Source organism: Bos javanicus, chromosome 10 (genome assembly GCF_032452875.1).
Source record: "Bos javanicus breed banteng chromosome 10, ARS-OSU_banteng_1.0, whole genome shotgun sequence".
Classification (NCBI taxonomy): Eukaryota; Metazoa; Chordata; class Mammalia; order Artiodactyla; family Bovidae; genus Bos; species Bos javanicus.
The window spans coordinates 23,729,939-23,744,877 of record NC_083877.1 but is presented as its reverse complement, the minus strand read 5'-3'; the positions used below and the strand labels follow the sequence as shown (position 1 = coordinate 23,744,877).

The window sequence follows — 14,939 nt, the reverse complement described above, 5'->3', positions numbered from 1 at the left end:
TTTATTGTGCTTCAGTTATAGGATGTGAAAGTGCCCATTTCCTGATTTATCACACACATTGAATGTGAATATTATGATTCTTAACTCTTTTTGCAACTTGATGGCTGAGAAATGATAGAAAGGGATTTTCAAGAAAGTGTGAATTAAAGAAAATAATTCTTAAGAACTGAAGTGGCAAGAGGAGGGAGCAGTTACAGGAATCTGAAGAGGTTCAGCTACAGCTGTGCAGTAAAACCTATGATTTCTTCTTTTCTTTTTTTTTTTTTTACTTCAAATTGCAAATTTATTATTTTTTTATTGTGTAATTTTTTTCTTTTTTTAAAAAATATAAATTTATTTATTTTAATTGGAGGTTAATTACTTTACAATGTTGTATTGGTTTTGCCATACATCAACATGAATCTGCCACAGGTATACACATATTCCCCATCCCGAACCCCCCTCTCTCTTCCCTCCCTGTACCTACGCTTACATTTCTCTCTAGGTACTTGTGTGTATTAGTTACTCATTAGTGTCTGAGTCTTTGCCACCCCATGGACTGTAGCCCACCAGGCTCCTCTGTCCATGGAATTTTCCAGGCAAGAATACTGGAGTGGGTTGTCATTCCTATCTCCAGGGGATCTTCCCCACCCAGAGATTGAACTTCAGTCTCCTGAATCGCAGGCAGATTCTTTACTGTTTGAGCCATCGGAGAAGCCCCTCTATGTACATACTTAACCACATTCTGCAAATCTGATGTGTTAAAAATTGTTTTCCCTAGGAGGAGGGAAAGAGGAGGGAAAGAGATAAGCATTTGTCTGGCAAGGCTGGGCTTGGTCCTGAGATGGTGGTGTTTCCATTGCAACCTCCCACTCTTGGCAGATGGGCTTCTGGTGCTGGCCTCCTCCATGTCTATGTGACTTGCTCTGATTGGCTGGGCTGACGCTGTGTTTCCTGTAGAAAGTTTTGAAAACAAGAGGCAGCAAAGTAGATCTTTTATCCTGTGAGTCCTTGAACATTTTACAGACACAAGAACTCAGTTCTCAGTGAGTCTACATAACAGAAGGAATGGACAAATCCCTAAGCCTGCTCATCCTTTGGTTACAACTAGACTGTGAGTTAAAGGGATTTGGAAATTGGCAAAGAATGGGCAACTCCCGGATATTCCTCCCCAGGGAAGAGAGGAAGTCTGGGAGTTGTACCTGCATGGTTTCTGGGAGTTCCTGTAGATAGCAAAAAAGTAAACTTAAAATTAGTTTCCAAAGAATAATCAGCCACTAACCAGCCTGTCTGTTCTCTCTTTCTGAACAGGGGTGAGCACTAAACAGGACGTGAGTCAGAGTCCTGAAGCTCTGAACGTGAGAGAGGGAGACAGCATGGTTCTTAACTGCAGTTACACTGACAGCGCACTGTACTTCCTTCAGTGGTTCTGGCAGGATCCCGGGAAAGGGCTCACATCTCTACTGTCAATTCAGGCGAATCAGAAAGAGCAAGCAAGTGGAAGAATTACAGTCTCGTTGGATAAATCATCAAGACACAGTGCTTTATACATTGCAACTTCTCAGCACAGTGACTCGACCACCTACCTCTGTGCTGTGAGGCACAGTACACAGAGGGAACCTGTTCCTAGTACTCAAACTGCAGATGGGGCTCCAACCACGTCTTGTCTTGGTGCTGAGGAAACTTTTTCCATTAAGGGGTTTTCTACATTGACTTTCCTTCCAGATAGAGGCAATTAGCAAGGGTAGGATGATTTGAGAGAATAGCACTGAAACATGTACATTACCATAGGTAACATAGATGACCAGTGCAAGTTCCATGCATGAAGCAGGGCCCCCAAAGCCCATGCTCTGGGACAACCCAGAGGGACAGGGTGGCAGGGGAGGTGGGAGGGGTGTTCAGGATGGTGGGGACCCAGGTATACCTGTGGCTGATTCATGTTGATGTATGGCAAAAACCATCACAATATTGTAAAATAATTATCCTCCAATTAAAATAAATAAATTAGTTTTTTAAAAATCTGATAAAATGATCTAAAATTATACTATGAATACTTTGATCATTAGATTTTCATCAACTTCAATTTAAATAATAGTTTTACAATCTAAATGGGAAAAGAATTTGAAAAAGAATAGACACATGTACTCAGGTCAGGAAGCAACAGTTAGAACTGGACATGGAACAACAGACTGGTTCCAAATAGGAAAAGGAGTACGTCAAGGCTGTATATTGTTACCCTGTTTATTTAACTTATATGCATAGTACATCATGAGAAACGCTGGACTGGAAGAAACACAAGCTGGAACCAAGATTGCTGGGAGAAATCTCTATAACCTCAGATATGCAGATGACACCACCCTTATGGCAGAAAGTGAAGAGGAACTCAAAAGCCTCTTAATGAAAGTGAAAGTGGAGAGTGAAAAAATTGGCTTAAAGCTCAACATTCAGAAAACGAAGATCATGGCATCCGGTCCCACCACTTCATGGGAAATAGATGGGGAAACAGTGGAAACAGTGTCAGACTTTATTTTTCTGGGCTCCAAAATCACTGCAGATGGTGACTGCAGCCATGAAATTAAAAGACGCTTACTCCTTGGAAGGAAAGTTATGACCAACCTAGATAGCATATTGAAAAGCAGAGACATTACTTTGCCAACAAAGGTCCGTCTAGTCATGGCTATGGTTTTTTCTGTGGTCATGTATGGATGTGAGAGTTGGACTGTGAAGAAGGCTGAACACCAAAGAATTGATGCTTTTGAACTGTGTTGTTGGAGAAGACTCTTGAGAGTCCCTTGGACTGCAAGGAGATCCAACCAGTCTATTCTGAAGGAGATCAGCCCTGGGATTTCTTTGGAAGGAATGATGCTAAAGCTGAAACTCCAGTTCTTTGGCCACCTCATGCGAAGAGTTGACTCATTGGAAAAGACTCTGATGCTGGGAGGGATTGGGGACAGGAGGAGAAGGGGACGACAGAGGATGAGATGGCTGGATGGCATCACTGACTCGATGGACATGAGTCTGAGTGAACTCCGGGAGTTGGTAACGGACAGGGAGGCCTGGCTAGCTGCGATTCATGGGGTCGCAAAGAGTCAGACATGACTGAGCAACTGATCTGATCTGATCTGATATGTATAGCAGAATCACTTTGATGTACACCTGAAACTAATACAACATTGTTAACCTGCTTTTTTCTAATGTAAAATGAAAAGTTAAAAAACAGTAGTTTTGTTGAGATTAAGTAACATTTCACACAGTTCACTTTTTTAAATGAACAACTAAGTGTGCATCTAGTATATTCACAACATACACAATCACTACCTCTACCTAGATTTGAAACCTTTTCATCACCCCAAAAGGAAACCACATACCCACAAAACAGTCACTCCCCATGCTCCCCATGCACATGTCCCTGGAAGCCACCAACCTGCTTTCTGACCATGGATTTCCATATTTTATGTATTTCATGCAAACAGAATCACACAATCCATGGCATTTTTGCATTGTTTATTTTACTTAGCATAATACTTCGGAAGTTCATTCAACTCAGGACCAACTGTTAGTGTTAGTTAGTGAAAGTCTCTTAGTTGTGTCCAACTCTTTGTGATCCCATGGACTATACAGTCCATGGAATTCTCCAGGCCAGAATACTGGAGTGGGTAGCCTTTCAATTCTCCAGGGGATCTTTCCAACCCAGGGATCAAACCCAGGTCTCCTGCATTGCAGGGGGATTCTTTACCAGCTGAGCCACAAGGGAAGCCCAAGAATACTGGGTAGCCTATTCCTTCTCCAGTGGATCTTTCCTACCCAGGAATTGAACTGGGGTCTCCTGCATTGCAGGTGGATTCTTTACCAACTGAGCGATGAAGTGCTGGGAGCAAGCACGCGAGTTCCCACCCATGACAAGGTCATGCGGGAGAGCCCTGATGGGCAAGGCAAGTCAGGGCTCAAGGCGCCCCCCCTCCTGCCCCCTGGATCTGCCTGAGCGTCTACCCTCAAATCAGAATCTGTCTGTTTTTACTGTTTTATGACTTTCACCAACTCTTCTGGCATTAAGGGGGGGGGCTATCCCGGACCACCTGTCTCTGAAGAAAATCAACTTAAAACTCTAGTTAGTAAGTCTCCTGGGCATAATAGGAGTATTTCAATTCAAACCCCTCTGATGACTTTCTAGCTTGCCTGACAGGTTTGTTCAGATTCACAGCCTCCCAACCACGAGAGGCACGGGAAGCTTAAGATATTCTAACAATGCAGAGCTTCTCAGAGAGTTAAAATTGTTAGGATAGGACTAGTAGAGATTTCTTTGTTGAGCTAATGCTTGCTGCCAAGTTTCCATATCCCTTACCTACTGTGTCCCTGGGAGTGTATTGATTAATATAGTTGGTGTATAGAAATCTAAGAGGTAGCTTTAATGCTTGTAATCTTGGACCCTTGAGTTAATTCTTTTCTTGTTATATCCCACCACACTTTTGCTCTATAGGAATGCAATGTTATCTAATGCTTTCGGAGGGTGGCGCCTGACTTTAGAATAATCACCTTTAGAGAAAAAAAAGTTTTCTGAAGACAGGGTCATAAAATGTTAACAGGCCTCCTGGCCAGAAGATGATGTAAATCACCTAAAGCTTTTGCATATGATAAGTTTGCAGAAAGAAAGCCTGGCTTCGATAAGGATCAAGGACTGCTGACCTTGCATGACTCTACCCCTCCCCCCATTATCCTCTATGCACAACTTAAGGTATAAAAACTACTTTGGAAAATGAAAGCGTGGGCCTTGCTCACCGAAGCTTGGTCTCCCCATGTTGTTCTTTCTCTTTCCTTTTCCTTTTCAGGCTGATCCCCTGGAGCACAGGCGCCCTCTGTGTTCACTTTCCTACCTGGACTTCTAAGACCCACTCGAGAAGGTGCCTAAGGTGGGGCACCTTCAGCTATTCGAGAGGGCGCCTGCGGCCTATGTGAACAGAGCAAGTCCCGTGCTGGGGCTTTATTGGCTTTCTGTGTAAACCAAGGAATATCAGCCTCTTTTCTTTCCTCTATTTTCTTAACTGCAAAAATCTTTCCTTATCTCTCTCTCCTTTTATCTATTGTTTATCTTTTAATAGCCAACGCCGTCCTCCCGAGGGAATCCCTGGACCCAATCTGGGCTGGACCCGGTAATGAAGGAAGCCCAGGACCAACTGGAGAAAGACAAATGTTCATCCTTAACCAATCACATAGGATGCCATACTGCTAATTAGCTGGCTGACATTGTCCCTGTTCTTCACACCCTCCTCCACCCGTCTGTTTTGCTAGAACTTTGTCAGTTTTACTGATTCTCTTAAAGAACCAACTCTTTGTTTCATTGATTTTCTCTATTGTTTATCTCTTTTAAATTTCATTTATTTCTCCTTTAATCTTTATTATTTTCTTATGCTTGTTTTGGATTAATTTATATTTTCCTTGTATAGATTCTTCAGGTAGAAGCTTAGATTTATTCTTTTTTAATATTTGCATGTAGTGCTAAAATTTCACTCTCAATACTTCTTTGCTCTGTCTCCCCAATTTTGGTATGTGTATTTTCATTTTTACTCAATTAATGAGAAATTCAATCATTTCCCTTGAGACAGTCTCTATGACCTATAGATTATTAAGAAGTGTGTTGTTTGGTTGCCAAATGTTTGGGAATTTTCCTGTATCTTTCTGTTATTTATTTATACTATTATTTCATTATGGTTGGAGAACATACTCTTTCTATTTCAGCTTTTTACATTAGATTTATTGAGTTTTTTTAGGTCCCAAGATTTGGACTTCAGTTCAGTTCAGTTCAGTTCAGTCGCTCAGTCATGTCCGACTCTTTGTGACCCCATGAATCATAGCAAGCCAGGCCTTCCTGTCCATCACCAACTCCCAGAGTTCACTCAGACTCACATCCATCTAGCCAGTGATGCCATCCAGCCATTTTATCCTCTGTCGTCCCCTTCTCCTCCTGCGCCCAATCCCTCCCAGCATCAGAGTCTTTTCCAGTGAGTCAACTCTTCACATGAGATGGCCAAAGTACCTGGTATATATTCCATGGACACTTGAAAAGAAGTATATTCTGCTCTGGTTGGGTGGAGTGTTGTATAGCTGACTATTAAATCCTACTGGTTAATGGTGTTATTGAGTTCTTCTATACATCTGCTGATTTTCTGGCAAGTTATTCTACCAGTTGTTGAGAGAGGAATATTGAAGTATTTAACTATATTTCTAGATTTGTCTCTTCTTTTTAGTTCTAATTTTTGTTCCACTTATTTTTCAGCTCTGTTAATTGGTACATATACATTTAGGATTGCTATGTCTTCTTGGTAAATTATCCTCTTCATCAGTAGATAATATTTCTCTGTCTCTGGTAATTTTCTTTGTTCAGCAGCCTGTCTAATTTATTTGATATTAATATAGCCATTATACTTCCTTCTTCTTTTTTTTTTTTTTTTTTGGCTTTGTCCACCTCACAAAGCCTCCAAAAAATGTGAGCAGCACAGCCTATATTTCTTCTGAGGCTTTGATTAATGTTTGCATAATACGTCTTTTTCCATCCTTTTACTTTCCAGTTGACTATGTCTTATTTGAAATGAATTTCTTTCAGACAGTTATAGTTGGGTCATATTTCTTAATCCACTTTTTGTCTGAACTATTTTGTCACTGGTGTGTTCAGATCAACTTCTGTGTCTTAGTTTTTGTGTGTAGATCATTTGCTTTTAATGTCTTGATATTTTAGGTCTTAACCTTCCATTTGATTTTTTGTTTGCGCTTTTTTTTTGGTCCCGTATGTTTTTCCCTCTAACCTCCTGTGAGTTATTCAACATTTTCTAGGATTACACTTTAATTTATCTGCAGTGTTGTGTGTGTGTGTGTGTGTGTGTGTGTGTTAGTTGTTCAGTTGTGTCTGACTCTTTGTGACCTCATGGACTATAGCCTACCATGGAATTCTCTAAGCAAGAATATTGGAGTGGGTAGCCATTCTCTTCTCCAGGGCATCTTGTCTGCCCAGGGACTGAACCCAGGTCTCCCGCATTGTAGGAAGATTCTTTTATGGTCTGTCACAAGGGAAGCTCCTATAACATTTAGCTGTGTCGTGTTGTATAACTGTTTTTATATGGTTGCTTCAATTATTGAATTTACATAACACAGTCTATTGGTAATATTATTTTACCTATTTGAATGAAATGTATAAATATTGCCTCCCGTTACACCTATTTATTCTCCCCTATATGTGAACCGGGAACTTCCTGATGTTCAAGCTGGTTTTAGAAAAGGCAGGGGAACCAGAGATCAAATTGCCAACATCTGCTGGATCATGGAAAAAGCAAGAGAGTTCCAGAAAAACATCTATTTTTGCTTTATTGACTATGCCAAAGCCTTTGACTGTGTGGATCACAATAAACTGTGGAAAATTCTGAAAGAGATGGGAATACCAGACCACCTGACCTGCCTCTTGAGAAATCTGTATGCAGGTCAGGAGGCAACAATTAGAAGTGGACATGGAACAACAGACTGGTTCCAAATAGGAAAAGGAGTACGTCAAGGCTGTATATTGTCACCCTGTTTATTTAACTTCTATGCAGAGTACATCATGAGAAACGCTGGACTGGAAGAAGCACAAGCTGGACTCAAGATTCCCGGGAGAAATATCAATAACTTCAGATATGCAGATGACACCACCCTTATGGCAGAAAGTGAAGAGGAACTCAAAAGCCTCTTGATGAAAGTGAAAGTGGAGAGTGAAAAAGTTGGCTTAAAGCTCAACATTCAGAAAACGAAGATCATGGCATCCGGTCCCACCACTTCATGGGAAATAGATGGGGTAACAGTGGAAACAGTGTCAGACTTTATTTTTCGGGGCTCCAAAATTACTGCAGATGGTGACTGCAGCCATGAAATTAAAAGACACTTACTTCTTGGAAGGAAAGTGATGACCAACCTAGATAGCATATTCAAAAGCAGAGACATTACTTTGCCAACAAAGGTTCGTCTAGTCAAGGCTATGGTTTTTCCTGTGGTCATGTATGGATGTGAGAGTTGGACTGTGAAGAAGGCTGAGCGCTGAAGAATTGGTGCTTTTGAACTGTGGTGTTGGAGAAGACTCTTGAGAGTCCCTTGGACTGCAAGGAGATCCAACCAGTCCATTCTGAAGGAGATCAGCCCTGGGATTTCTTTGGAAGGAATGATGCTAAAACTGAAACTCCAATACTTTGGCCACCTCCTGCGAAGAGTTGACTCATTGGAAAAGACTCTGATGCTAGGAGGGATTGGGGACAGGAGGAGAAGGGGACGACAGAGGATGAGATGGCTGGATGGCATCACTGACTCGATGGACGTGAGTCTGAGTGAACTCCAGGAGTTGGTGATGGACAGGGAGGCCTGGTGTGCTGTGATTCATGGGGTCGCCAAGAGTCGGACACGACTGAGCGACTGATCTGATCTGATTCTAAAATAATTTTCTTTATTATTTCCTCCATGTATGTTTAGAGCCTCATTAGACAGTGTTATAACTTATACCAGATATATAATTATATTATTATATATATAATATGCTGTATTTTCACCAAATATAATTGAGGAAATTCAAGAGGAAAAGTCTATTGTATTTATTCATAATTTTGCATATTGTATTCTTTATTCTTTCTTGTTGTTTCAAGACTCCTTCTTTTATAATTTTATTTCTGTTTATAGAGCTTCCTTTAGACATTATTAGGATAGGTCTTCTGGTGACCACTTTTCTTAGTTTTCCTTCATCTGAGTATGTCTCAATTTCACCTTTATTAGTGAAGGCTTCTGGATTAATGGTATTTCCTTCTGACTCATAGTTAAATCTGGAAACTAAAAAAATTATAACATTGTGATTTTATGTTTCATTCTAAAAATTATTTTGTATCCAACACGTAAAAGTTGAAGTATAGCTGATTGACAATGTTATGCTAATTTCTTCTGTAGAGCAAAGTGACTCAGTTATACATATATAGACTTTCTTTTTTATTTTCTTTTCCAATATGGTTTACCCCTGGATATTGAATATAGTTCCCTGTGCTATCCAGTAACACAAGGAATTTTAAAATCACAATTCTGTGTTTTTTAAAAAAGCCAAATTTAATACAGTTCAAGGCTGACAACATATAAATCCTCTTCTGTACATAATCATAGTGCTTTGGAATTCAACCACAGAAGGAAAATAAAAAGGTGGGGCGTGTTAATGAAAACGGTGAACTTCTCCGTAGTTCTCTATTTGGCCTCTGGAGGGCACTGCTGCTTAAATTGGAAATTGCTTTTCTGTAAAAGATCATAAGAACGTCACAAAACCCCTATGGTTTAAAGAGATATTCTGATCATTTTTTACACAGTGAGATGTAAAGCATCTCAGACACCAGAGTTAGGCATTTTGTTAAGACAGCTTCTCTTCCTAACAACCTCCATCAGAAGAAATATAAGTCCTTTGTCATTCTTATTCAGAGAAACCTGGGTTCAAGTCAGCCAGTCTTCAGACTTACTTGTGGGAAACCTGTTAGAAAGGAGCTCACTGCCGCTTCACTGCTCTACTATGTCCTTGGTGTTCACCTTGATGCTTGAGATGCTCCTGTTTCTGAGTGAGTACTACTCCATTTTACTCCTTTGTCCACACGTGGAATATTGCTCCGTGTTGAATAGAGACTTTTTGTTTTAGCTGAGTTCACTGATTCAGCATTGATGTTTCAGCAGGAGCTGGAGCCCAGTCAGTGACCCAGCCTGATGACCACATTGCTGTCTCTGAAGGAGCCCGTCTGGAGCTGAAGTGCAACTACTCATCTTCTGTTTCACCGTATCTCTTCTGGTACATACAGTACCCCAACCAAGGACTCCAGCTTCTCCTGAAGTACGTGTCTGGAGACAACCTTGTTTCAGGCATCAAAGGTTTTGAGGCTGAATTTAGGAACAGTGAGAAGTCTTTCCACCTGAGGAAAATACCAGCTCATTGGAAAGACTCGGCCAAGTACTTCTGCGCTCTGAGTGACACAGTGCCTGGGACTGCAGGAGGAGCTGAACACAAACCTCCTGGGACACTGTAGCTCAGTCTTTGTTATATGTAGGAAGTTGGCATACTCTGTGAAGGCAAACAGTACAGACAATACAGAATCCTGGAAGTGTTTGGTTCCCATGGGCATCTTAGATTTTTCTTTTCTTCATTTTTTCTTGTTTTTTTTTTTTTTCCCCCTATTCTTTTTTCTTTATCATTTTACAAAGGAAGGACTCCTATTTTCTGAAATTTGGAATTTTTGTCCTCCAGAATCAGAATTCTAAGGAAAACAAAGCCATAGAATTTTCAACAAGCTGGAGAAAGTTACTTACTCTGGTGTCATTTGGAATAGTGATGGGCTGAGTTATAATAGTTGGAGATTGGCCATGTGAGTTGATATAACACAAGTCAGAAAATTTGCTTTACAATATTGATCTCATCTCTCAAGCAAACAAAAAACCCAGGACAATGACTTATTTCTAACTGCATTATCTCCAGACTATTTTTCTAGTATCCTTAGAGGCTTCTTTCCTTAAAGGACTTCAACTCTTTGACTAAGCACTTGGGACTGGTGCAGCTAATTACTGCTGGCACTAAAGAATGTATATCGGTGGCCTTTCCAAAAACAGTGTAGTGTGAACCAATAAAAGGCTTCCTTTATTTATCAGTCCCCAAAATAAGCTTCCCAGGTGGTGCAGTGGTAAAGAATCTACCTGCCAATGCAGGAGACACAAGGGCATCCTCCCTAATGAGGAGGAAGATGAGGAGTGCAGTGAAGAGGTGGTTAAATCATCTTTATGGGGCAGTTCTTCTGGGTCTGTATTTATCTTTGGCCAGATATCTCTCTCCTTTTCCCACATCAGACCTGTTTTAGGACACTCTGAAAAGATGCATGGGCATCTTTTGCATCTTGTGCTGGATCCCAGCACAGTGCTTTGTGGGATGCTTGGCATTGTCTGTTATGAGGTGGTGCCACCTCCTTTTTGAGCACCATGGAGTATTTCTGTGCCTGTTCAGTTTTCCTTGACCTCTTGACTGCAGAAGTTGTCAGTTTTTTACTCTAGCAGAGCTCAGCTCTTGCTGTTAATTGTCATAGTTCAGTTCAGTTCAGTTACTAAGTCATGTCTGACTCTTTGTGACCCCATGAACCGCAGCACACCAGGCCTCCTTGTCCATCACCAACTCCCAGAGTTCACTCAAACTCATGTCCATCGAGTCGGTGATGCCATCCAGCCATTTCATCCTCTGTCGTCCCCTTCTCCTCCTGCTCCCAATCAGTCCCAGCATCAGAGTCTTTTCCAATGAGTCAACTCTTTGCATGAGGTGGCCAAAGTACTGGAGTTTCAGCTTTAGCATCATTCCTTCCAAAGAACACCCCAACTGATCTCCTTGAAGTCCAAGGGACTCTCAAGAGTCTTCTCCAACACAGCAGTTTAAAAGCATCATTCTTTGGCGCTTAGCTTTTTTCACAGTCCAACTCTCACATCCATACATGACTACTGGAAAAACCATAGCCTTGACTAGACAGACCTTTGTTGGCAAAGTAATGTCTCTGCTTTTGAATATGCTATCTAGGTTGGTCATAACTTTCCTTCCAAGGAGTAAGCATATTTTAATTTCATGGCTGAAATCACCATCTGCTGTGATTTTGGAGCCCCCCAAAATAAAGTCCAAGGTAAGAGAAACCCAAGTAAGATGGTAGGTGTTGCGAGAGGGTATCAGAGGGCAGACGCACTGAAACCATAATCACAGAAAACTAGTCAATCTAATCACATGGCGAACAGCCTCGTCTAACTCAATGAAATTAAGCCATGCTGTGTGGGGCCACCCAAGACAGGCGGGTCATGCTGGAGAGGTCTGACAGAATGTGGTCCACTGGAGAAGGGAATGGCAAACCACTTCAGTATTCTTGCCTTGAGAACCCCATGAACAGTATGAAAAAGCAAAATGATAGGATACTGAAAGAGGGACTCCCCAGGTCGGTAGGTGCCCAATATGCTGCTGGAGATCAGTGGAGAAATAACTCCAGAAAGAATGAAGGGATGGAGCCAAAGCAAAAACAATATGCAATTGTGGATGTGACTGGTGATAGGAGCAAGGTCTGATGCTGTAAAGAGCAATACTGCATAGGAACCTGGAATGTTATGTCCATGAATCAAGGCAAATTGGAAGTGGTCAAACAGGAGATGGCAAGGGTGAATGTCGACATTCTAGGAATCAGCGAACTAAAATGGACTGGAATGGGTGAATTTAACTCAGATGGCCATTATATCTACTACTGTGGGCAGGAATGCCTTAGAAGAAATGAAGTAGCCATCATGGTCAACAAAAGAGTCCGAAATGCAGTACTTGGATGCAATCTCAAAAACTACAGAATGATATCTGTTCATTTCCAAGGCAAACTATTCAATATCACAGTAATTCAAGTCTATTCCCCAACCAGTAATGCTGAAGAAGCTGAAGTGGAACGGTTCTATGAAGACCTACAAGACTTTTAGAACTAACACCCAACTGTCTTCGTTACTGAGTCTAATTAGCATGACAGGTTAATGAATCTGAGAGACGAGGTGTTGGGGCAAGGACTTTATTTGGAAAGCTGGCTGACCAAGAAGATGGCAGACTAATGTCTCAAAATAATCATCTTGTCTGGGTCTGAATGCCAGGTTCTTTTACAGAACAGGGAAGGGGAAGGTGAGGAAACAAAAAGGCAAAATTAATCTTGCAAACATCTCCTAGAATGGCAAGCCTCAGGCAGGGGATGTATTAATTTCTTCTTTCCTACCATCCACAGGTGGACAGGCCATGAACAAAAGCACTTTAGCAGTCAGGCAGAGGGGTTGATTCTCTGAGGCCGCCCATTATGTATGATTATAATAACAAAAGCAATGAAAAGCAAGTCAAAAGAACAGTTCCAACAGGTAGAATTGGTTCTCCCCTCAGTGCTTGGAGTGTGTAGGAAAAACAAAGCTTGAATTTTACTCTGCTTGACACATACCAGCTGTCTAGCCCAGGGGCCCATCTACCTCCTGCCTCCGAAACTCATCCTGAGTTTTCGAGTGCTCAGTCGCTCAGTCAGGTCTTATTCTTTGCCATCCTGTGGACTGTAGCCCACCAGGCTCCTCGGCCATGGGATTTTCCAAGCAAGAATACTGGAGCTGGTTGCCATTTCCCAGGGGATCTTCCAGACTCAGGGATTGAACCCCCATCTGTTTCGTCCCCTGCATTGGCAAATATATTCTTTACCGCTCCATCCCCTGGAAAACTCTTTCAAATGGGGGTTAGTAATAACAGAGAATAATTTTGTGTGAAGGAAAGCTAAATCATTATCGGCATATAAGAAGCATGCTTTTTGATGAATATTCCTTTCAGTTAATAGCTCTGCCTTATTCCTGATTCAAGCACTAGACATTTATGACCACAATGCAAAATATCTATATTTGTATTGATTGTTATTATCTTTATCTATGTCATTATCTTTATCCATAGCTCTCAGGAAAGTCCCTGGATCAAACAGGGACTCATAAACAAAAGGTTAGATGGAAAATTTTGAAGTATAGATATCAGCTTTTTCTGACTTTTTTCCACTTTTATTGCCTAAGGTTTATTTATTAATATATATCAGGAGAAAATATGAACGTCCATTTCACAAGTTCAAAATTATGTATAAAACATCGAATGTCACCTTTTTCCTCCACTCTCACCCCTTTTTAATCTGTTTTTAGTTCAGTTGAGACCAAAGGGTGGGGCTTCCTGTCACAGAGTGTCAGCTGAGCAGGGTTTGTTGGCTGAGCTGATTGGCTGCAGGAGGTGAAACATCCAGACAAGTCATGACACTCACCACCCTGGGTTTGCTATGTATTTTGTGAATATTTTCCAGCAACAAGGCAAAGAGTCATGAAAAGGCTAGTGGACACTGTACTGGGGCTTTTGTTTGCCCAGGTTTGCTATGAGTTGGGGCTGCCCCACAGGGGAATCTGAAGGAATGAGCAGCTTCTCTTTTGTTGAAGGAGGGAGAGGAGCTGACAAGTCCTGCAGACTTTCTATCCTTATCATTTATGGGGTTGGGGGTGTACTTTCCGGGTTTTGCAGGAGCTCTGTGACCCTCACCTGTGACTGTTTCTCTCCTTCTCATCAGGTGTGAGAGGGATGGATATGGCGCAGAGTCCCCCAGCCCTGAGTCTCCAGGAGGGAGCCAGCTCTATTCTGCAGTGTAACTTCTCCACCTTTGCAGACAGTGTGCAGTGGTATCTTCAGAACCCCTGGGGCCGCCTCATCCACCTGTTTTACGTTCCTTCAGGGACAAAGCGAGATGGCAGATTAAACGCCACGACAGTCCCCACAGAACGCCGCAGCTCACTGCACATTTCCTCTTCGCTGACCACAGATTCAGGCACCTACTTCTGTGCTGTGCAACACAGTGCTCCCCAGGCACCTGCAGCCTCTACACAAACCCTCCGAGGGCTCAGCCCCTCCTCCAGCCACAGTCACACCGTGAGGCCACCACAGGGCATTTGCAGTGCTTAATGTTACTCACCTACATCAGTACAGTTTAAATAAACCACAGATACTTTTTGGCCCTACAGATTACGGACTTTAGTCTTTATCTTCCCTTCTCAATCTGTGTCTCCTTCTGCACTAGAAACTTCTAACTGGGAACCATTAGAGTAGTTGATAAGAGGATAGAATTAAAATAAATATTTAACCACATCTTCCCAGGTGGCTCAGTGATAAAGAATCTGCTTACCGATGCAGGAGACGCAGGAGACATGGGTTTGATCCCTGGGTGGGGAAGATCCTCTGGAAGAGGAATTGGTAACCCATTCCAGTATTCTTGGGAAATACTGGGAAATCTCATGAACAGAAGAGCCTGGCAGGCTAACAGTCCATGGGGTCTCAAAGAGTTGAACATGACTCAGTGACAGAGCATGCTTGCTGAACTCAAAAATGTTAAAAAGTGAAA

The 14,939-nt window shown here is 41.8% G+C and overlaps 1 gene segment (V, D, J or C); it reads left to right on the top strand.

Moving 5' to 3' along the window:
• Nucleotides 1–6,817: 6,817 nt before the first annotated feature.
• LOC133255901 (T cell receptor alpha variable 8-4-like) lies at nucleotides 6,818–10,076 on the top strand. The segment is given in 3 exon segments: nucleotides 6,818–7,026; nucleotides 9,439–9,572; nucleotides 9,682–10,076. Coding segments are annotated over 2 exon segments (396 nt in total).
• Nucleotides 10,077–14,939: the final 4,863 nt, after the last annotated feature.